The sequence below is a fragment of the Pleurodeles waltl genome, chromosome 4_1 (assembly GCF_031143425.1).
Source record: "Pleurodeles waltl isolate 20211129_DDA chromosome 4_1, aPleWal1.hap1.20221129, whole genome shotgun sequence".
Classification (NCBI taxonomy): Eukaryota; Metazoa; Chordata; class Amphibia; order Caudata; family Salamandridae; genus Pleurodeles; species Pleurodeles waltl.
Window position 1 is genome coordinate 417,554,510 of NC_090442.1, and position 23,304 is coordinate 417,577,813.

Genomic DNA, 23,304 nt, shown 5'->3' on the forward strand with positions numbered 1-23,304 from the left:
AAGAGCAATGGAGGGGCCACAAGTAGGCACCAAACACACAACCTCAGCGGCACAGGGACAGCCGGGTGCAAACAGGACGTCAGGTTTCTATTGCTAGTCTATGAGGGGAGCCTGGGGGGTCACTCAGAGGCTGCAGGGGAGGTTCAGGGGGTGGTCTTGGGCACACTACCGGTCAGACAGGGAGGTTGGTCTCTCCAAGGCCTGGGGGCTGTGGGTGCAGTGTGTTCTTAGACGTTGGATATTTTCATCTGGAGCTTTTCAGTCAGGGGTGCCCTCAGGACTCCCTCTGCAGGCATCATCGTGAGGGGTGGAGAGGTCAACCCAGGGTGGGCACTTGCTTGCAATCGCCTGGGGACCCTCTCTTGCTGGTTGGACCACCTGGACACAGGCCGTGGGCATCAGGTGCACAGGGGTCGAGACTCACGCATCTGGAGAGAGGTGGGAGTTCCTGTTTGTAGGTTTCTTTAGACAAAGCCACTGTCCTCTGGAGTTCTTGGTCCTTTTGGGTGCAGGGCAGTCCTCTGGAGTTGGGAGAAGTTGCTGGGCCCTCTGGACACGCCGCAGGTCTTTTTGCAGGTTTTTTTAAACAGGAGACAGGCCTGTAGGGCTGGGGTCAAAGCAGTTGTCTTCCTTCTTCTCTGCTGGGGGTTTCAGCTTAGCAGTCCTTCCTCTTCTTGTAGGTCGTCAGGAGTCTGGTGAGCTGGGTTCAGGGAAGCCCTTAAATCCTAGATTTAGGAGCATTTTAGGGGTCAGAGGAGAGTAACCAATAGCTACTGTCCCTGAGGGTGGCTACACCCTCCTTGTGCCCACTCCCTTTGGAGGTTGTGAGAATCTGCACTTGTTCCCCTTTAGTCGGAGTCAGAGCTGAGGGACCTAAGCCTAGAGCACAGGGAGTGGCCTTACTCTCCTTAAACCGCTCAAGGGAAGAGCCCGCCTTTGCGCTGAACGACCTACAGCCATTGACTAGAATAAGAAGAGTTGTATGTCAGCTGAAAAGCCAGTGAAATGAATCCTTGTGTGATTTTTCCAAGCACCATGCTAGTGCCAAATGTCATACCCAGTCAGTAAATATCCAGATATGGCAAATTTACAGCATATTGTCTGTCAAAGATCAGAATCTGGAGGGTTTGACTGACATAGTATGAGGCCACTGGCAGGATGACCACCACTCTGTCTCATAGTGCATGCAAATAGCTGTCCTGCAGGCATGTGGTATTCAATGACCTAAGGAGAGGTTGGCAGATTTAACATCTGTTTTGTGAATTTCCCTATCAATTTTGATTCTCTGTTAAGCTAGGGAAAGCACTGGGGGTCAAACGGCTTGTTGATACCTTAATGAAAATACTTTTTGGGTGGGATGCTGTGATAAGAAGTTCGGATCTCCTGAAGCAGGCCTGTGATGTCTTGCTACCTATCTATTGACTGGAGGGCAAGATCCTGGTTTTAACCAGGTAACTATAGTAAAATTCTCATCAAAGGTAAGCAGAGGCTGCTGAGAGGATTGTGCAGGATAAAGGACCTATCAGGAGAGTACTTCTGACTTTAAATGTTGATAGAAGGAGGTCAAGTGTTTCAGCTGCCTTTCAAATTACTTTGGCGAAGGAAGTGGATTCTTCAGTAGTCACAGCAGGATTAGGTGAACAGAGGCCAATGTCTGGGAAGGTGTTTAGACAACTGGCATCCTGGAGACCACCAAAAATATTGCCTTCATTGTATAGATTATCACTAATACCCAATTTATAATATAGAGAATAGTGCACTTCAGAGTTGACATATTGTCAAGGTCTGGGCGGTGGAAAGTGGGTCTCCAAATCAGACAAAACAATCGGTCAGTGATGCTCAGACCGGCACTGATACACACCAGTGACATCTGTCATGGTGCCTAACATGACATCAGGCACTGCACCAAATGTAGGACCATGGCTGGCCTCAGTACCAGATTCGGTGAAGCCAAAGACAGGGTAGGCCTTAAGACAAGGTCAAGGGGAGCAATTAGTATGGAGGATGGATCTGCCAACAGTAAACTGTGGTGAGGCCACCCAACATTCGAGTCCAAAGGTGCTCTAGAAGGATCCAGTGCGGCACCGGAAACTGGGTCCATGATCACCTTTACTCACTGGAACTCAGAGGTTACTTGGGCTTCACAGGGTTCAGAGTGGTGGGAGTGGGAGGTCGGATGAGACCCATACTTTGATTTTTGTATGCTTCTTGTGCGACCTCTTGGTTTACCCGAGCCCTGTGACCTCGATGTTGACCAGTCACAAGAGTGGCCTCTGGAGCACACACTCAACTTCAACAGAGATCATTGTGCTTTCAATTTTTCAACTCCCAGATATTAGAGAAGACACATTTAGCCTCAAAGATGGACAAGAATTCCATCTTTGCGCAATAAAGAGAAAACACAGTCAAGGCACCATAAATGGACAGCTGTCTGTTACAGTCACAACATGGTTTAAAACCTGTAGTTGAGGGGTGGCACTGTCTGTACACTTTAGAAGATATGAGGAAAAAATCTGTGTGTGGAGAATATCCACTTCTCCCCCGGTAGCTGCAAAAAGCTGATCGCCCACCCAAAGATTCTTGATACTAGCCATGTAAAAGCTTGAAGCCCTTTTGGGCTCCAGCCCGTGAAACAACAACTCCTATTACGAGGAGGAGGTGGTAAAGAACACTGGCAAGATGAAGGTTTGCTAACGTGAAACTGAGTTACGACTTTAGAAAAGAAGGGAGCAGAAGTTCCTCACCAAAAGCTTCTCCAGAAAGATGCTGTGGGGCAATTGCACCAACAGAACCTATATTTCAATGATGTGACGAGCTGAAGTGATCACAATGAGAAAAATAGTTGTAATAGAGGTAACAAGCAGCTGTGCATCGGCTCAAAGTGTGGACACAGGAGAAAAGTCAAGCCCATGTTACTTTCCTTCCATGGCATCATAAATGGTTTGGAGGGAACAGCGAGTCAAACCTTTAATAAATCATATCACAGGTGATTTGAGAAGGATGGTTGGTCTGATAAACACCAAAAGCAGGAAAGGGATGTAGAATATCCAACAGTTTTGGCTTGTAAAGAATCTGTCTTGAGGATGCCACAGCATGCCACAAATTTGTCCCAGCACTTGGTATAAAAGAATTTCACAGAGTGGCGCCTGGCAGCAAGAATGACATCCACCACCTCGGCTGGAAGTTCAAACACAGTTGACTGACACTACTCAATCTCCACTCATGGAGGTATAAATTGTGGTGGTTCAGGTGAAGGACTCTGTGCTTCAGCTCCAACAGAAGATCTCACTATCAGTGGTGTGTCCCATCACTCCAGCCAACTCAACAGGGGCAGAGTCTCTTGGCACAGGAACCAGGACCACACTCTGCCTCGCTTGTTGCAGCACCACATGGTAGTGGTGTCCATGAGAACCTGCACTAGCCTCCCCTTGATGGAAAACAGTAAGGCCTTCAATACCTAACTAAAGGCCCAGAACTCCAACAGACTAATATAGAGCTGGGTTTCCAGCTGAGACAAGAGTTATCTAATCTCCACCTCTCCTAGATGACCTACCTAACCCAGCTGCAATGCATCTGTCACCACAGTTAGGTTTAGGTGGTGACAGGCGAAATGGCTGATGCTGGTCCAACTGCATTCAAGCAGCCTCCACAGATGGTCATATGCAGTCTCCAGTGAAAATTGAATTGTATCCATTATGTTTCTTTAATGTAGGCCCCAATAAAACTTCAGACTCCATCACTGCACAATCTGCATATCCACATGGTGTAGTCAAGGAGGATGCGAGAGTCCAGGAATCCTAGAGCTGTTCTCATCAAGATCCAGGACTGAGACTTAAATATAACGATAATAGCATGAATGTTCTGGGCTCGTTGCAATGGAGATTAGGCCCAAAATGTAAAATATCCAGGACAGCACCAATGAAAAATAGCCTCTGCTAAGTAGGCAGGTACAACTCTGGCTTGTTCCAATAGTTTGATCCAAGGTCCAACACGGCCCTCCTGTTGCATAATACCTACATACATGCAATGGGTGGTTCACTAGTTGAGGTTGGGACCTCCTATACCTCAGATTGAAGAATTTGTGAAAGATAAATACGCTAATCCACCCATAATGCCAGGAAAGATAAATACGCAAATCCACCTGTGATGCCAGGAGGTGCGACGTCCTCTAAAGGTGGTCTACGAGTGACTGTGGTGAGCCTACCTTCAAATACCATTACTTTCATAAACACCCAAGTAGCATCCTTTAGTCTTAAGGGGAGCACAGCACACTGAAAATGCTTCTGGCCTACCTTCCTACAGTAGGTAACCTCTGTGGGATTGCAAGATGGGTATATGAAAATATGTGTCCTGCAGGTTCAAGGACATCATCCAGTCGCTCTTGACCAGTGTGAACATTTTGAATTTGTCTTAAGTCATGAATGAATATCTAAAATGGGTTGAAGTACCCCATCCTTGTCTGGCACAAGGAAATAGTGAGATTAGCAACACTACTCTACATCCGAGTCCGGGGCCCTTTTTATCACTCCTTTGGACAGGACAGCTTGCACTTCTTCCAACAGAGTGGACTGGTGTTCCCTCAGATTCACTCTTCTGCAGGGGGGGGGAGATTTGGAAGAACAGGAAGAAAGGGTAGGGGTTCTAGATATTTCTTGGAGACTTAGTGTAGGAAGTTGGCTCTGTATATACTATCTCAAAGTGAGATATAGTGTGCACAGAGTCCAAGGGTTCCCCTTAGAGGTCGATAGTGGCAAAATTAGATAATTCTAATGCTCTAATTTGTGGTAGTGTGGTTGAGTAGTAGGCCTATCAGAGGGCAGTGTTAAGCATTTGTTGTACACACACACAGGAAATAAATGAGGAACACACACTCAGACTTACTCTAGGCCAATAGGTTTTTAAATAGAGAAATATATTTTCTTAATTCATTTTATAACCACAAGATTCAAGATTTGAAGTAAATACATAAAATCCAAGGTACTCCACACAGGTAAGTAAGGAACTTTGAATTAGAGCTGTAACATACCCAGTATAGTTTAAAATGGCAATAATCTATTTTAAAAGTGGACACAGTGCAAAAATCAACAGTTCCTGGGGGAGGTAAGTAAAGCACTTACAAGTTCAGTCTCCTGAGCATAGGCAGCCCACCGTTGGGGTTCAAGGCAACAGAAAAGTCACCGCACCAGCAACATAGTGGTCAGGTACAGAGGTCAAAGGAGGGCCCAAAACACATAGGCGCCTATGGAGAACACAGGTGCTCCGGTTCTGGTCTGCCAACAGGTAAGTACCTGCATCTTCGGAGGGCAGACCAAGGGGGTTTTGTAGAGCACTGTGGGGGGAGGGTACACAAACAGGCACACAAAACACACCGTCAGTGGCACAGGGGCGGCTGGGTGCAGTGTGGTTAGTAGAAATCTGTAGAAATCAATGGAGAGATCTGGGGGTGACTCTAGTGGTGCAGGCAGGGCACACGGGGACTTCTCTGGCCAGCCACCGACTGGGCTAGGCAGAGGGTCGCCTGATGGTCACTACTGCACTGGAGTTCGGTTCCTTTTGGTCCTGGGGGCTGCAGGTGCAGTGCTTGGTGCAGGCATTGGGTTCTTTGTTCCAGGCAGTCACAGTCAGGGGGAGCCTCTGGATCCTCTCTGCATGCGTCGCTGTTGGGGTGCAGGGGGATCGTCTCAGGGAACTCACGAGGTCGCAGTCACCTGGGAGTCCTCTCTGCAGTGTTGATTCTCTGGAGCTTGAGCAAGGGGCGTCTGGTGCAGAGCGAGAAGTCTCACGCTTCCGGCGTGGAGGGAGAGTTCTATGAAGTAGCTAAAAAGTTGCAAAGTTGTTGCTGTTTTTGAACAGTACTGCTGTTCTTGGGAGTTTCTTGGTCCTTCGGGTTCAGGGCAGTCCTCCAAGTCCTCAGAGGTTGCTGGTCCCTGTTGGATGCGTCGCTGTGCAGGTTTTTTGACTCTGAGACAGGCCGGTAGGGCTGGGGCAAAGTCAGTTTTTGTCTCCATCGTCTCTGAAGGGCTTTCAGGTCAGCAGTCCTCCTTTGTGTAGGTTGCAGGAATCTTATTTCCTGGGTTCAGGGTGGCCCCTAAATACTAAATTCAGGGGGGTGTTTAGGTCAGGAGGGCAGTAGCTAATGGCTATTGTCCTGGAGGGTGGCTACACCCTCTTTGTGCCTCCTCCCTGTGGGGAGGGGGGCACATCCCCATTACTATTGGGGAATCCTCCAAAACCAAGATGGAGGATTTCTCAAGGCAGGGCTCACCTCAGCTCAGGCACTTTAGGGGCTGTCCTGACTGGTGGGTGACTCCTCCTTGTTTTTGTCATTATCCTCTCCTGCCTTGCCGCCAAAAGTGGGGGCATTGGCCGGAAGGGCGGGCATTTCCACTAGCTCGGATGCCCTGGGGTGCTGTAACAAAAGGCATGAGCCTTTGAAGCTCACCGGCAGTTCCTGCAGGGGGAGGTGAGAAGCACCTCCACCCAGTGCAGGCTTTGTTTCTCCCCTCAGAGAGCACAAAGGCTCTCACCCTAGGGGGCAGAAACTCATCTCAGTGGCAGGCTGGCACTGACCTGTCAGTCCTGCACTGAAGGATTGGGTAAATTACAGGGGGCATCTTCTAAGTTGCCCTCTGTGTGCATTTTGTAATAAATCCAACACTGGCATCAGTGTGGGTTTATTATTCTGAGAAGTTTGATACCAAACTTCCCAGTAGCCATTATGAAACTGAGGAGTTTGTTTTTGTCAAACTCCCAGAGCATATACTTAATATGGCCACACTGTACTTACAATATCTAAGAATAGACTTAGACACTGTAGGGGCATATTGCTCATGCAGCTATGCCCTCACCTGTGGTATAGTGCACCCTGCCTTAGGGCTGTAAGGCCTGCTAGAGGGGTGACTTACTTATGCCACAGGCAGTATTTTGTGTGCATGGCATCCTGAGGGGGATGCCATGTCGACTTTGCATTTTTCTCCCCACCAACACACAAAAACTGCAATAGAAGTGTACATGTGTTAGGTGAGGGGTCCCTTAGGGTGGCACAGCACATGCTGCAGCCCTTATGGACCTTCCCTGGTCACAGGACCCTTGGTATCACTGGTACCTTTGACAAGGGACTTATCTGTGTGCCAGGGATGTGCCAATTGTGGAACAAAGGTAAATTTTTAAGTGAAAGAACACTGGTGCTGGGGCCTGGTTAGCAGGGTCCCAGCACACTTCTCAGTCAAGTCAGCATCAATATCAGGCAATAAGTGGGTGGTAACTGCAACAGGGAGCCATTTTCCTACACTTGACTTGCAACATCACCTTCTTTTGAGGAGTTTCTTCGCTTGCATGTGTAAGCACGACCTGAGGAGTCGCTGGTGTGGGTGTTGTTGGAGAAAACTACAAAGAATCAGATACTTTTGTTGAAGTAGCAGATTACTACTGGCATGAATTCCTTTGTTGGTTAATATTTCCTAGAATATTCAAAATCTGAAGAATACAGGAATGGTCTTTTTAGGCGATGAAACCAGTCTTCAGTGTGTGTCTGATGTGAATCAGAGGACGGATGTATGGATGTCAAATGAGATGATTCTGTCGGGCCGACTATGTGGTGGTGTTGATGGCGATTCTGGCTGTCTGGACAGTGATTCTGGCTGTCTTGATGTTGAATGTGAATTTTGACATTCATGAAAGACTCTGCCTCAACTGCTCTCAATGCTGAGCTACTGTAATCTCTCAGCGTTGATAGCTAAGTACCTCATATTGACAGCTAGTAATTTTCTACAGTACCTGTAATTGAAATCATGGGTCTCAGCATCAGCATCAAACGAGAATTTGCGTGTGACTTTCTACAGTCTTTGAATCTAACTCTTGAGTAGTCTGTAGAATGTGAAGAGTGCGCAGAGGTAAGTGGCAGAATACTTCCTTGCCCCTCCCGGCATCTTGAGGCTGACTCTTGAAGCCTCTCTTGTAGCCCGAGCAGTCTGATTGTCTGCATGTCCTTCATAGTGATTCTTGACATTTTCTGGCAGTGTTCACAATCTTCTGGACAACTGTCTTCCAGAATGCATACTATGTAGATGCTGTGAGGTTCTCTCTGGGCTTTTTTCTTGCCCCAATAAGGGCACTTCACAAGGATTTAAGGCATTCTGTCAAGAAAAAACTGACAGATTCCTGTAAGAAAATGACAGTCTCTCTAGTCCTAAAGAACATCCTGTAAAGGTAAGATGGCTTTCCAAAAAGGTTTTTGAAAAATAAAGTCAAAAACATTGAGCACAGTGCTCCAGGACCCTGATGACAGGATCTGGAAAAATTCACTGTTAACCCGGTGCCTGATGAGATATTGGAACAAGTGTCAGGCCATTTCTTTAGTTCTTCCCTTAAAAAAAATAAAGTTTGTGGCAGATATCTGTAATCTCTTTATCATATCTATAATGGGAAAATATTTTTAAAAAGAAACAAAAATTAAATATGACCATTTCTACTGAGCCTATTACTCTCAGAACACATGCAATTCTTCATTTGCAAAGAGATCTAGGATCCAGTGAGTGGTATAACAATTCAGTGCGTATGACTATTGACGAGGAACCCCTGGAAAAGAATTATATCATGGTAAACAAAGCTGAAATTGTCTAAAGGACTTTCAGTAACATTTTAAATGTTTTACCTCCATTCCTAGGCGGATATCTTCCAGCACGCCATCAACAACATGAATTCCAACATCCTCTTGGTACAGCACCAACCCAGCCAAAAGGTTAGCTACACAGTGAATGCTATTATATTTCACATTCCAAATGTTGATCATACAGCATATAACATAGTCTTTTACTTCAGGATCATGCCAGGACAACTTTCTCATTTGCCGCAAAACCTAAGGTAGAAAAGATAGTTCATAAAATAAGTATACATCAAATAAAAATGCTATGAAAGCTTAAGTTCAAATGTTACAGTTCGTACATAAAATAGTTGAAAATGAAAAGCAGAACTATAATAAAATAAGAATGCTAAGAGAAAAAGAGAAAAACAAAAGCAACCAAACCACAATCACTTGCTCATCTATATACAAAAGGGACACAGAGATTAAAAGGAAGGAAGATAGAAAGATAAACAGATGAGCAGATAAAGAGATACACAGACAGGGGCAGCTTTTGATGACTGCATGAAACTTGACAAAAAAAAAAGATCATTTACTTTTGCTCCTTCATGCGTTTTGCATGTAAACATCAAGCAGATGCCGAGAAAAAACAGGCTGCCAAAAAGTGTGATTTCCCATAGGAACATTTGCTTTTCAGTACAGGAATAACAAACACAGTTAAATGGAATTATAAAAAAATGGAAAAAAGTTAGAACTTGACACAGTGTGTGCATTTTGTTATCTGGTGTAAATATCTATTAGTTGCTTGAGACATTAGTGTTTAAGAATGTGCTTGGGGATTTATGTCTAGAAAAATATGAACCTTTTCGTACCACCATACTCTAGCGATAGCCAAGATTTAAAACAAAATAAAAAGAAGGCTGGCTCTGATTGACTGCATAAGTTTTCAATCTTCTCAACCATTCTGGGACCATGGTACCCAAAAGGTAAACAAAGTACACATACATTGTGACTGGCTGGCCAAACTGTCAGAGAAAAATGTTGCAACCACCATTACAGGACTCAGGGATTCTGTACCTTTTTGACATGGCAATCCTCACTTTTTGCTCTAGTACGGTTGCTTTTTTGTTGGAAGTGCTCTGAGTCCCTGCTAGCCAGGCTCCCAGTGCCAGTGCTCTTTACCTTAAAAGAAGGTAAATATCTAATTGGAACCCAATCAACAAGGACTTTAGCACACTTGTAAGTCCCTGGTAAATGGTATCCCTGGTACCCAGGACATGGGTACCACAGAGGGTCCCTAAGGGCTGCAGCATGCATAATGCCACCCTAAGGGAGCCACACTCAAACACATGCAGACTGCCACCGAAGAATGTGTGAAATTGTGAAAAACAACACTGCACACACCTATGTACTATATGTAAGTGACCCTACAGCAGGCCTTAGAGCCCTAAGCCAGGGAGCAGTACACTACATACAAGGGCACATCTGCATTTGAAGATGTACCCCTGTGATGCTTAGTTTCATTGATAGACTCTGCAAGTGTTCAGGAGGCCATTTTGAGGACATGCGCTGGGCCCTGGTCATTACGAGTTACCAAGCTACATGATGGCTTCACTGAAAATACTGGTGTTTGGTATCAAACACCTTGTCTTAATAAATCTGTACTGATGACAGTACCAGATTTATTATGACATGCACCTAGTGGGCAGTTTAGAGGTTCCCCCTGAAACCCTACTAGTCCCTTAGTGTGCTAACTGGTACTGACCAGCCTGCCACCACAGACAAGTTTCTGACCCCCTGCAGGTGGAAGCGTGTGCACTCAGAGGCGGGAAACAATGCCTGCTCGACAGGAATGTGATCACACCTCCCCCAGGATCACACCTCGTCCAGGAGGATGGCTAGCAATTCAGCATATCAAAGCCCCTGCCAACTTTGGAATGCTATTATGGCTTCTCCCCAGACCTGGGGAATGCCACCTCCTCCCACAAGGCCCATTTCAAACAAGAGAAGGTAGGAAAATAGATATTCAGGAGGCGTGTTGCACTTCTAAGCTAGTCACAACCCTAAGGTGTACTACCTGAAATACACAGCCAAGGAAGGGTTTCACCATCTTATCTCTTGTGAAACTAGTAACTCTTGGTCAGGAATATGCCCACTCTCCACAGAAAATGGTCATATGGGGTGTAGGTGTAAGTAGCCCATTGGCTACTACCCTACTCTCGTCTTAATACCCCTAAATATAGTATTTAGGGGTCCACCTGACAGCAGGAACACAAGATTATTTTACTGGAAACTAAAGGAAGGACAAAAAACAAAGTCGTCAGAACAGAGGTCCTGCACCAAAATTAGCACCAAAACCTGCCTGGCTGTTTGCACCACAATCACCATGAAGACCGACTCGTCCAGAAGTTAAACATCTTCCCCAAATCTTTGGAGGACTGTTCCACCCTTCAACAACCAAGCAGCATCTCCCCTGGGGTGGAGGAGCCATCCCGCTGCATCTGCAGTCACCAACTGCATTGTCCCGGTACTCCCTCTTGCTAGCCATTGAACCCATTAAGGGAGCTACTCTCCAGGAGGAGGTTGTCGTGGGCCTGGGAGGTCAGCCCCAGAGCTTCAGTAAGTCTTGAGACGCTGACCCCTCCAGGAGCCTTGCAGCACCAATACCCTCGGTACCGGAGTTCTTGCAACTACCAAGGTTTGTTGTATGTCCACTCCAGACACCACTGAGGCCGAACTGCCATCAGGGGACTTTGATATCCACGAGATTATCATTAAAAGTGGCCCTGCCACACTGTTTTCTCCACCTTCCATCTCATCAAACCCAAGTGATAGCCTATAACTGCAATGACCCGCCGCCAGAAAGAAACAGTTCTTTACTCAAGACCCCCAGCCAGGGTACACCGAAACCAACTGTGTCCCTGTGCTCCAGAGACCCGCAAGAGTCAAGCCCCCCTTTGGGTTCTGCTGGACTTGTCACCAAGTCCCCCCTTTCAGCCTTTCTTTTACAGGTCTCCCTTCCATAGATTTCAATGTGTACCGCTTATGGCTACCAATGCGAACAGCACTTCTTTACCCAGGCACACCAGGGTAGGTAAAACCAAATTGCTAGTGATTTCTTGGACCTTGGCCATTAGGCACCTTAAATCCTGGAAGACACCTCCCCAAAAAGCATTTGCAAGTATACCTAAGGTGTCTAAATAGGAAAAAAATATATATATATATGAAAAAATGTTACTTACCCAGTAGACAACTGTTCGTGGCATGTAGTGATGCAGATTCTAATGCTTTGCATAAGTCCGCCATCTAGTGTTGGGCTCGGAGTGGTACAAGTTGTTTTTCTTCGAAGAAGGCTTTCAAGTCACGAGATCGAGTGACTACTCCCTCTCTTGGTGATAGTACGCATGGGCATCAAGTCCTTTGTCAGATTGTTTTCCCCCAAGAGGGTAAAGTAAAGAGTGTAGACACAGATGGAAAATGTCACTTACCCAGTGTACATCTGTTCCTGGCATGTTCCGCTGCAGATTCACATGCTATGCACAGGTCCTGCCATCTAGTGTTGGGCTCGGAGTGTTACAAGTTGTTTTTCTTCGAAGAAGTCTTTTCGAGTCACGGGACCGAGTGACCTCCTTTTCGGCTCCATTGTGCATGGGCATCGACTCCATCCTAGATTGTTTTCCCGCAGAGGGTAAGGTAGGAGTGATAGAGTGTAAAGAGAGAGATGTCCATGCAATGGAGTAGAGATGTATCTACAAAGTTTAAATAAAGGAATGTTTATATACTTATGTACACATTTTAATTATAACTTAAACGGCTACAGGCTCCTGGGGAGGAGGGAGGGCGCGTGTGAATCTGCAGCAGAACATGCCACGAACAGATGTACACTGGGTAAGTGACATTTTCCGTTCAGTGGCATGTGTAGCTTAGATACACATGCTATGCATAGACTACAAAGCAGTAATCCTCCCCTAAGCGATGGTCAGCCTGTAGGAGTTGAAGTTGTCTGAAATAATGTTCTTAGTACAGCCTGCCCTACTGTGGCTTGTTGTGCTGCTAACACATCTACACAGTAATGCTTGGTAAAAGTATGAGGTGTCGACCAAGTGGCTGCCTTACAAATTTCTGTCATTGGTATGTTTCCCAGAAACGCCATTGTTGCTCCCTTTTTTCTAGTGGAGAGTGCCTTTGGAGTAATGAGCAGTTGTCTTTTAGCTTTCAGGTAACAAGTTTGCATACATTTCACTATCCATCTGGCTATGCCTTGTTTGGATATAGAATTACCAGTATGGGGTTTTTGGAATGCGACAAACAACTGTTTAGTTTTACGAAATGATTTTGTTCTGTCGATGTAATACATTAGAGCTCTTTTAATATCTAATATATGCAGTGCTCTTTCTGCCACCAAGTATGGCTATGGGAAGAAGATGGAAGTTCCACTGTTTGGTTTAGATGAAACGGTGAGATTACTTTTGGTAGAAATTTAGGGTTTGTGCTGAGTACAACTTTATATGTGTGTACCTGTATAAAAGATTCTTCAATAGTGAATGCATGTATTTCACTAATTCTTCGTAAAGAAGTGATTGCCACTAGAAATGCTACTTTCCAGGTTAACTGGATCTGACAAGAGTGCATGGGTTCAAAATGGTGGACCCATGAGTCGTGTAAGTACAATGTTAAGATTCCACGAGGGTACTGGTGGAGTTCTTGGAGGTATGATTCGTTTTAGGCCCTCCATGAAGGCTTTAATGACTGGTATTCTAAATAGGGATTTGGTCTGTTTATTTTGCTAATAAGAAGAAATTGCTGTGAGATGTAATTTGATGGATGAAAAAGCTAGGTTTGCTTTTTGTAGGGGGAGTAAATAGCCTACGATGTCTTGTATGGACGCATCTTAAAGGTGTTATGTGTTCTGCTTGAGAGTAGAAAACAAATCTTTTCCATTTGTTAGTATAACACTGCCTGGTGGTAGGTTTCCTTGCCTGTTTAATTACTTCCATACACTCTGGTGGAAGATTTAGATAGCCAAACTCTACGATTTCAGGAGCCAGATTGCTAGATTCAGAATCGCTGGATTGGGGTGTCTGATCTGCTGTTTGTGTTGAGTCAGCAGGTCTGGCCTGTTTGGGAGTGTGACTTGTGGTACTATTGACAGGTCTAGCAGTGTGGTGTACCATAGTTGGCGTGCCCACGTTGGTGCTATAAGTATGAGTTTGTGTTTGTTTTGATGCAGTTTGTTGACCAAAAATGGAATGAGTGGGAGAGGGGGGGGAAAAGCATAAGCAAATATCCCTGACCAGTTGATCTATAGAGCATTGCCCTTGGACTGAGGGTGTGGGTACCTGGATGCGAAGTTTTGGCATTTTGCATTGTGGTTGGTTGCGAACAGGTCTATGTCTGGTGTCCCCCACTGATGAAAGTATTTGTGGAGTTCCTGGGGGTGAATTTCCCACTCATGAGTTTGCTGGTGATCTCGACTGAGGTTGTCTGCTAACTGATTGTGAATCCCTGGAATGTATTGAGCTATCAGGTGAATGTTGTTGTGAATTGCCCAATGCCAAATATTTTGTGCTAGGAGGCAAAGTTGTGATGAGTGGGTTCCTCCTTGTCTAAGTAGTACATTGTTGTCATATTGTCTGTTCTGACAAGAATGTGTTTGTGAGCCAGAAGAGGTTGAAAGGCTCTTAGGGCTAGAGAGACTGCTAGCAGTTCTAAGTGATTTATGTGTAGCTGCTTCTGTTTGCTGTCCCATTGTCCCTGAATATTGTGATTGTTGAGGTGTGCTCCCCATCCAATCATCGATGCATCTGTGAGAATGGCGTGAGGCACAGGGTCTTGAAAAGGCAGCCCTATTTAAATTTGTGGGATTCCACCACTGAAGCGAATAGTGTGTTTGGTGGTCTATCAACACTAGATCTTGGAGATGACCCTGTGCCTACGACCATTGTTTTGCAAGTCACTGTTGTAAGGGCCGCATGTGTAACCGTGCGTTTGGGACAATCGCGATGCATGATGCCATCACGCCTAGGAGTTTCATGACAAAACGGACAGTGTAGTGCTGATTTGGCTGGAGTTTTGGCAACATGGTGTGGAACGATTGCACTCTTTGTGGGCTTGGACTTGGAAGCGCTTTTTGAGTGTAGCTCCTAAATACTGCTGAATTTGCGATGGTTGCAGGTGTGATTTTTGGTAATTTATCGAGAACATTAGTGTGTGTAGGGTATCTATTACATAACGAGTGTGATGTTTACACTGTTTTTGAATGTTTGCCTTTATTAGCCAATCGTTGAGATATGGGAATACATGCATATGTTGTCTCCTTATGTATGCTGCTACTACGGCAAGGCATTTTGTAAAGACTCTGGGGCTGTTGTTATGCCGAAGGGTAATACCTTGAATTGGTAATGTTTTCCTTGTATAACAAACCTGAGGTATTTTCTGTGAGCTGGATGGATGAGTATGTGAAAATACGCATCTTTTAAATCCAGTGTTGACATAAATTCTCCCTGTTGCAGCAATGGGACTACATCTTGTAGTGTCACCATGTGAACGTGTTCTGATTGGATGTAGAGGTTGAGAGTCCTGAGATCTAATATTGGCCTTACCGTTTTGTCTCTCTTGGGAATAAGGAAGTACAGGGAGTAAACCCCTGTTCCTTTTTGATGATGAGGCACTAGTTCTATGGCTTGCTTGAGCAATAGTGCCTGTACCTCTGTTTGTAACATTGCAAGATGTTGCGATTAAAGTTTGTGCGCTTTTGGGGGAATGTCTGGAGGAAATTGTATGAACTCTATGCAGTAACCATGTTGGATAATGGATAGTACCCATATGTCTGTTGTGATGTCTAACCATTGCTCAAACATTTTCAGTCTTACTCCCACAGGGGAAGTGTGTTGAGGGAAGGTGATGACAAAGTCACTGTTTGTTGTTAGTGGCTTGCTTTGAGGATTGGAATTTTCCCCTAGACTTGGGAAATTGTCCTCTGTAGGGTCCCCGAAATTCCCCTCTTTGATACTGTGTTTGGTATGAGGGCTTGGCTTGTGAGGTGGATGGCTCGGAGGGCTGTAGCCTGAAGCCTCCCCTATATTGAGGCTTCCGAAATGAGCCTCTGTATTGGGATGAATAAAGCGCTCCCATCACTTTAGCAGTGTCGGCATCTTTTTTCATTTTATCTGTAGCTGTGTCCACCTGTGTGCCACATAATTGCTATTGGTTAAAAGGCATGTTGAGGACAGCCTGTTGGATTTCAGGTTTAAAACCTGATGATCTGAGCCATGCATGCCGCCTAATGGTGACAGCTGTATTTATAGTCCTTGCGGCTGTATCAGCTGAGTCTAGCGCTGATCTTATCTGGTTGTTTGTTATCGTTTGTCCCTCCTCTACCACCTGCTGAGCTCTCTTTTGGTGTTCCTTAAGGAGATGTTGAATAATGTCCTTCATCTCATCCCGATGAGCCCTATCGTATCTAGCGAGGAGGGCCTGTGAATTAGCTATGCGCCACTGATTGGCTGCTTGTGACGCCACCCTTTTTGCCTGCAGCATCACATTTTTTGCTTTCCTTATCTGAAGGGGATGCATTTCCAGAGGATTGCGAGTTAGCTCTTTTCCTCGCTGCACTGACCACTACTGAATTGGGGGGGCAGCTGTTGTGTGATATACACCGGATCTGAGGGTGGTGGTTTGTACTTTTTTTCTACCCTTGGGGTTATAGCTCTTCCTTTAACCAGCTCCTGGAATATCTGCTGGGCACGTTTGAGCATACCTGGGAGCATGGGTAGGCTTTGGTATGTGGTATGTGTTGAGGACAATGTAATTAATAAAAAGTCATCCTCTAGTGGTTCTGTGTGCATGCTTATGTTGTGGAAAGCTGCTGCCCTAACTAAAACTTGTGTATACGAGGTGCTATCCTCAGGTGGAGAGGGCTTAGATGCGTAGCACTCTGGGCTGTTATCTGATACAGGGTCATCATAAAGATCCCATGGATCTGTGTCCTGATGTGACTGCATTGTGTGTGTAGGAGACACTGCAGTGGGTGTAGCAGGTGGAGAGACAGTTTGTTGAGGAGAGTGAGGAGGAAACTGGTGAGGAGAAAACTGGCGAGGCAGAGATTTCTCTCTTGGCACTCTAGCCGTTGGCTGATCAGTGTCCAAACGTCCATGAAAGGCCAGTTTTCTTTTAATTTTGAGTGGAGGTGCTGTGAGGATCTTGCCAGTGTCCTTGTGGATCTGCATCCTGGCTTGCCTGTCATCGAAATCCTCAATTTGCTGTAGCTCTTCCTCAAATCTATGGCTTTCTTTAAGCTGTTTTGAAAGTCCATGCTCCTCTGTGTAGGACTGTCTTTTTGGCTCCGAAGCCGTTTTCTTCTGCACCGAAGTGATTTTCGGGGTCTTGACTCGATGAGTCGATGCCGTATGGTTTCGGAGCCTGTGTCTCGACTCGAGTCCGAAGACTTCGAAGCGGGTGTGGCCTTTTTCGGTGCCAAAGGTGTTACTTGGTCACCGGTTGATTTTTTACGGGTGGAGCCATGGCCTTCCGGCAGTGGCATCCCCGAGGCCTTATGTTTGGTCTTGGTCTGGGTCAAGGCAAGTGTACTCACATGCTGGCCCGCTGTCGGTGGTCGCTCAACATCGGATTTGTCTGAATCGGAACCTTGAACGGAGATGGCAGTGTGAATCATCTCCTCTTCTTCCGCGTCGAGGCGTTCGGTGCTCTTGGACGCCATCTGTAACCTTCTCGCTCTTCAGTCTCGCATGGTCTTTTTGGAACGGAAGGATCTGCAGGCTTCACAAGTATCCTCTCGGTGATCTGGAGACAAACACAGATTACAGACCCAATGTTGATCTGTGTAGATACTTGACGTGGCACCAAGGGCAGAATCTGAACGGGGTCCGGTCCATGAGGCTTCGAAGCTTCTTGCGGTTGGGCTGACCAGGCCCAAGTTGGGCGCTGGGTGCCCCGAATAGCAACCAAAGATGTGTATCCGCCAGTACCGAGGTGTTGATGCTAGATAGATCGAGAACAATACCAACAAATTTCGATGAATTATACGTTTTTCCGACTCAAACAACCGGAGTGAAGGGTAACACGTCCAAACCCGATGGCGGAAAGAAAACAATCTAAGATGGAGTCGATGCCCATGCACAATGGAGCCGAAACTCGGTCCAGTGACTCAAAAAAACTTTCTTTGAAGAAAAACAACTTGTAACACTCCGAACCCAACACTAGATGACAGGACCGGTGCATAGCATGTGTATTTGCAGCTACAAATGCCACACGTATATGGTGAAGAGAGAATATTTACAAATAAAATACTACAACGGCCACAGGCTTCCAGGAAGGAGGGAGGGCATATGTGAATCTGCAGCACTACATGCCACAAACTGATGTCTACTGGGTAAGTAACATGTTCTATTTGATAGCATGTGTAGCTGCAGATACATTTGCTTTGCATAGACTGCAAAGCAGTCCCTTCTCAAAATAAGCGGTGGCTAGCCTGTAGGAGTTGGAGTAGTTTGAAATAGTGTTTAAAGCACTGCTTGTCCAACGTTAACAGATCCACACAGTAGTGTTTAGTAAATGTGTGCGGGGTAGACCATGTGGCTGCTTTACATACATCTGCCATTGGTATATTTCCTAAGAATGCCATTGAAGCTCAATTATTTCTAGTGGAATGTGCTTTAGGAGTTACAAGCAACTGTCTTTTAGCTTTAAGATAGCAAGTTAGAATACACTTTACTATCCATATAGCTAATCCTTGTTTTCGAATAGGATTACCATTGTGAGCTTGCTGAAAAGCCACAGAGTTGTTTGGGCGTTAAGATTTTTTTTGTTCTATCTATGCAGTACATGAGAGCTTTTAACATCAAGGGTATGAAGAGCTCTTTCAGCAACTGAATCTGGCTGTGCAAAGAAGACTGCAATTCCACTGACTGATTGATATGAAGTGGTGAAACTACTTTAGGTAGGAATTTTGGGTTTGTCCTTGTGAATTTGAAAGAAAGGTTTTTCCAAAGTGAATGCTTGAATTTCACTAACACTTCTTAAAGTACAAGTTACTTACCTTCGGTAATGAAATATCTGGTAGAGACATATTCTAGTTGCAGATTCCTTACCTTAGAATTTTCCCCCAGGCGTCAGACTGGATCCAGAGATTTTTCTTGGAGCAAAACCCTTGCGCGTCAGTAGGTGGCGACGCTTGACTTCACAGGTGTCGTAGGTGTCATGGTCACAGTGATGACATCGGGAGTAGTACATAGACGCCACCCTCACACAGTGACATCAGTTTCTTTTAACGACTTTCCACGCTAGAGCGCAGAGCCACTAAAAACACGGAGATTGGTGCGCCAGAGCTAAGGACCTGAAAGGGGGAATCCCTGTCCCTAGAAATCAGTTTGTAAGCAGGGAGGATGGGTGAGCAGTATGGAATCTGCAACTAGAATATGTCTCTACCAGATATTTAGTTACCAAAGGTAAGAAACTTTTACATCTGATAGAGACTTCTAGTTGCAGATTCCTTATCTTAAAAGAGATACCCAAGCAATGCCATCCTCGGTGGTGGGCTGCGAACCAAGATCATACTATAAAGTCCTGCAGGACCGAACGACCAAAATAGTCAAACTGCCAGCCAGGCGTTGTAAGGAAATGCCTCCTTGGCGTGGTTACCCCCTGGCTTTTTGCTTTTGCTGATGCTAAGTTTTGATTGAAAGTGTGCTGGGACCCTGCTAACCAGGCCCCAGCACCAGTGTTCTTTCCCTAAACTGTACCTTTGCTTCCACAATTGGAACAGCCCTGGCACTCAGATAACTGGAACCCCTGGTACCAAGGGCCCTGATGCCAGGGAAGGTCTCTGAGGGCTGCAGCATGTCTTATGCCACCCTAGGGACCCCTCACTCAGCACATGCACACTGCCTCACAGCTTGTGTGTGCTGGTGGGGAGAAAATGACTAAGTCGACATGACACGCCCCTCAGAGCTCCATGCCAACCTCACACTGCCTGTGGCATAGGTAAGTCACCCCTCTAGCAGGCTTTACAGCCTTGAGGCAGGGTGCACTATACCACAGGTGAGGGTATATGTGGATGAGCACTATGCCCCTACAGTGTCTAAGCAAAACCTTAGACATTACAAGTGCAGGGTAGCCATAAGAGTATATGGTCTGGGAGTCTGTCATACACGAACTCCACAGTTCCATAATGGCTACACTGAAAACTGTGAAGTTTGGTATCACACTTCTCAGCACAATAAATGCACACTGATGCCAGTGTGCAATTTATTGTAACATACACCCCAGAGGGCACCTTAGAGGTGCCCCCTGAAACCTTAACCGACTAACCGTGTAGGCTGACTAGTTTTAGCAGCCTGCCACACACCAGACATGTTGCTGGCCACATGGGGAGAGTGCCTTTGTCACTCTGTGGCTAGTAACAAAGCCTGTTCTGGGTGGAGGTGCCTCTCACCTCCCCCTGCAGGAACTGTAACACCTGGCGGTGAGCCTCAAAGGCTCACCCCCTTTGTTACAGCACCCCAGGGCACTCCAGCTAGTCGAGTTATCCGCCCCCTCCGTCCACGGCCCCACTTTTGGCGGCAAGGCCGGAGGAGATAATGAGAAAAACAAGGAGGAGTCACTGGCCAGTCAGGACAGCCCCTAAGGTGTCCTGAGCTGAGGTGACTCTGACTTTTAGAAATCCTCCATCTTGCAGATGGAGGACTCCCCCAATAGGGATAGGGATGTGCCCCCCCTCCCCTCAGGGAGGAGGCACAAAGAGCTGCCCCCTGAATACCATACCCGACTTCCAGTGTAGGCTAACTAGTTTCTGCCAGCCTGCCACACACCAGACGATTTGCTGACCACATGGGGAGTGCGCGTTTGTCACTCGGTGCCAGGAACAAAGCCTGTACTGGGTTGAGGTGCTTCTCACATACCCCTGCAGGAACTGTAACACCTGGCGGTGAGCCTCAAAGGCTCACCGCCTTTGTTACAGTGCCCCAGGGCATCCCAGCTAGTGGAGATGCCCGCCCCTCCGGCCACTGCCCCCACTTTTAGCGGCAAGGCTGGAGGAGATAATGAGAAAAATAAGGAGGAGCCACCCACCAGTCAGGCAGCCCCTAAGGTGTCCTGAGCTAAGGTGACCCTTACTTTTAGAAATCCTCCATCTTGTGAGTAGAGGATTCCCCCAATACGATTAGGGATGTGCCTCCCCCCCCTCCCCACAGGGAAGAGGCACAAAGAGGGTGTAGCCACCATCAAGGACAGTAGCCATTGGCTACTGCCCCCCCAGACCTAAATACACCCCTAAATTCAGTATTTAGGGGCACCCCAGAACCTAGGAAACTAGATTCCTGCAACCTGAAGAAACAAGAAGGACTGCTGACCTACAAGCCTGCAGAGAAAGAGGAAGACAACTGCTTTGGCCCCAGCCCTACCGGCCTGTCTCCAACTTCGAAAGCCTGCTCCAGCGACGCATCCGACAGGGACCAGCAACCTCTGAAGCCTCAAAGCACTGCCCTGGACTAAAGGACCAAGAAACTCCCGTGAACAGCGGCCCTGTTCAAAACCAGCTACTTCTTTGCAACAAAGAAGCAACTTTCAAAGACTGCACGTTTCCCGCAGGAAGCGTGAGACTTCACACTCTGCACCTGACGGCCCTGGCTCGAGATCCAGAGAACAAACACCTCAGGGAGGACTCCCTGGCGACTGCGAGCCCGTGAGTAACCAGAGACGATCCCTCTGAGCTCGCACAGCAATACCTGCAGAGAGAATCCAGAGGCTCCCCCTGACCGCGATTGCCTGTAACAAGGGACCCGATGCCTGGAACCAACACTGCACCCGCAGCCCCCAGGACCTGAAGGAACCGAACTGCAACGCAGGAGTGACCCCCCCAGACAACCCTCTGCCTTGCCCAGGTGCTGGCTGTCCAGAGAAGCCCCCCCCTGTGCCTGCCTGCACTGCTAGAGTGACCCCAAGGTCCCTCCATTGTTTCCTACCTGAAACCAGACGCCTGCTTTGCACACTGCACCCGGCCTCCCCTGTGCCACTGAGGGTGTGTTGTGTGCCTACTTGTGTCCCCTCCAGTGCTCTACAAAACCCCCCTGGTCTGTCCCCCGAGGACACAGGTACTTACCTGCTGGCAGACTGCTGGTATGGTAACTTTGGGGTTGCCTTGAACCCCAGACGGTGGGCTGCTTATGCCCCAGGACTGAGACTTGTGTTTTACTTACCTCCTAACCTAACCTTTACTTACCTCCCCCAGGAACTGTTGATTTTTGCACTAAGTGTCCACTTTGAAAATAGCTTATTGCCATTTTTACAAAGACTGTACATTATATTGTTTTCATTCAAAGTTCCTAAAGTATCTAAGTGAAGTACCTTACATTTAAAGTGTTTAATGTAAATCCGGAACCTGTGGTTCTTAAAATAAACTAAGAAAATATATTTTTCAATATAAAAACCTATTTTCCTGGAGTCTTCAAGTGTGTGTTCCTCATTTATTGCCTGTGTGTGTGTACAACATATGCTTAACACTACCTTCTGATAAGCCTACTGCTCGACCACACTACCACAAAATAGAGCATTCGAATTATCTACTTTTGCCACTACCTTACCTGTAAGTGGAACCCTTGGACTCTGTGCACACTATTTCTTACTTTGAAATAGTATATACAGAGCCAACTTCCTACACTATCTATATAAACTTTAGTGACAGTATGGTAGCGTTATGCTTGGGTTTTACTCTCCTTGTCATAGTTTTAATCTTATTGTGCTTTATCGTCTCCTAGTTATTGCAATACATGCTTCATTGTCTAAGATGCAGTCACTTCAATAAAACTTTAACAAGCTATACTCTACCTCTGATTGTCCTTGCACACGTGAGGCTAATGTAATTGAGAGAAACGGATGAGATCTGAGTGACCACAATTCCCCTGAGTAGTAATTTATGTCATGAGCCTGGTTGCCCCAATCATCCCTGCTCTTGGGTGAAGATGAGGCACTGCTAGTTAGCCCGAACAAACCTGGATTAGGCCAACAGGTGTCACATGGTGCGGGATGAGACTCAGTCCCCCGCAGTACAGGTGATTCTGCTGCCCGAATCCAGTAGTCTCATTAGGATAATGTGAACCTACGCGAGATGGGGAATCCATGCACACTGTGCACACTATGGCCCTTATTATGACCCTGGCGGTGAGTGATAAAGTGGCGATGATACTCCCAACAGCCTGGCGTTAATTACCGTCAAATTATGACCATGGAGGAGAAAACTCCCATAGACAGCCAATGTACCAAACCAACCAAAAGGGCGTTACCACCACTACGGCGGTAGGAAACAACAGCCAGGTGGAAGACAAAGTACCGCCCACCATATTTTGACCCTGCAATCCGCCAGGATTTCCAGGGCGTTACCAACCGCCATCATAAGCCTGGCAGAAACACAACACAGAAGAGCAAATACTCACCATCGGAGACACAGGGAAGAACGCCGCCGCCATCGAACCGGAACTGCAAGTCTTCCCAATGCTCATCTACGTCATGCTCTACCTGGAACACCAATGATGACGACTGTGACTACAGCCGCTTAGCACACGAGGGAGGGAGGAAAACGAGAGTGACATACACACACACACACACACCATAACACAATCAGCTGCAGACGAAAAACAATGGCACACGATACACAGCACAATAACGCAAGGACAACAAGAACGCAGTAATGAGAATGGAATGATAAAAAC

At 46.5% G+C, this 23,304-nt stretch overlaps 1 protein-coding gene across 10 annotated transcripts in view; it reads right to left on the reverse strand.

The window, feature by feature from the left end:
- The window catches only part of UPF2 (UPF2 regulator of nonsense mediated mRNA decay), a 765,941-nt gene that overhangs the window by 395,688 nt on the left and 346,949 nt on the right, over positions 1 to 23,304 (reverse strand). For all 10 annotated transcript variants that reach the window (XM_069228662.1, XM_069228663.1, XM_069228659.1 and 7 more), the window contains one exon: positions 8,654 to 8,857. In XM_069228662.1, the coding sequence (XP_069084763.1) occupies positions 8,654 to 8,857 (204 nt within the window). The remainder of the gene's footprint in view (positions 1 to 8,653; positions 8,858 to 23,304) is intronic.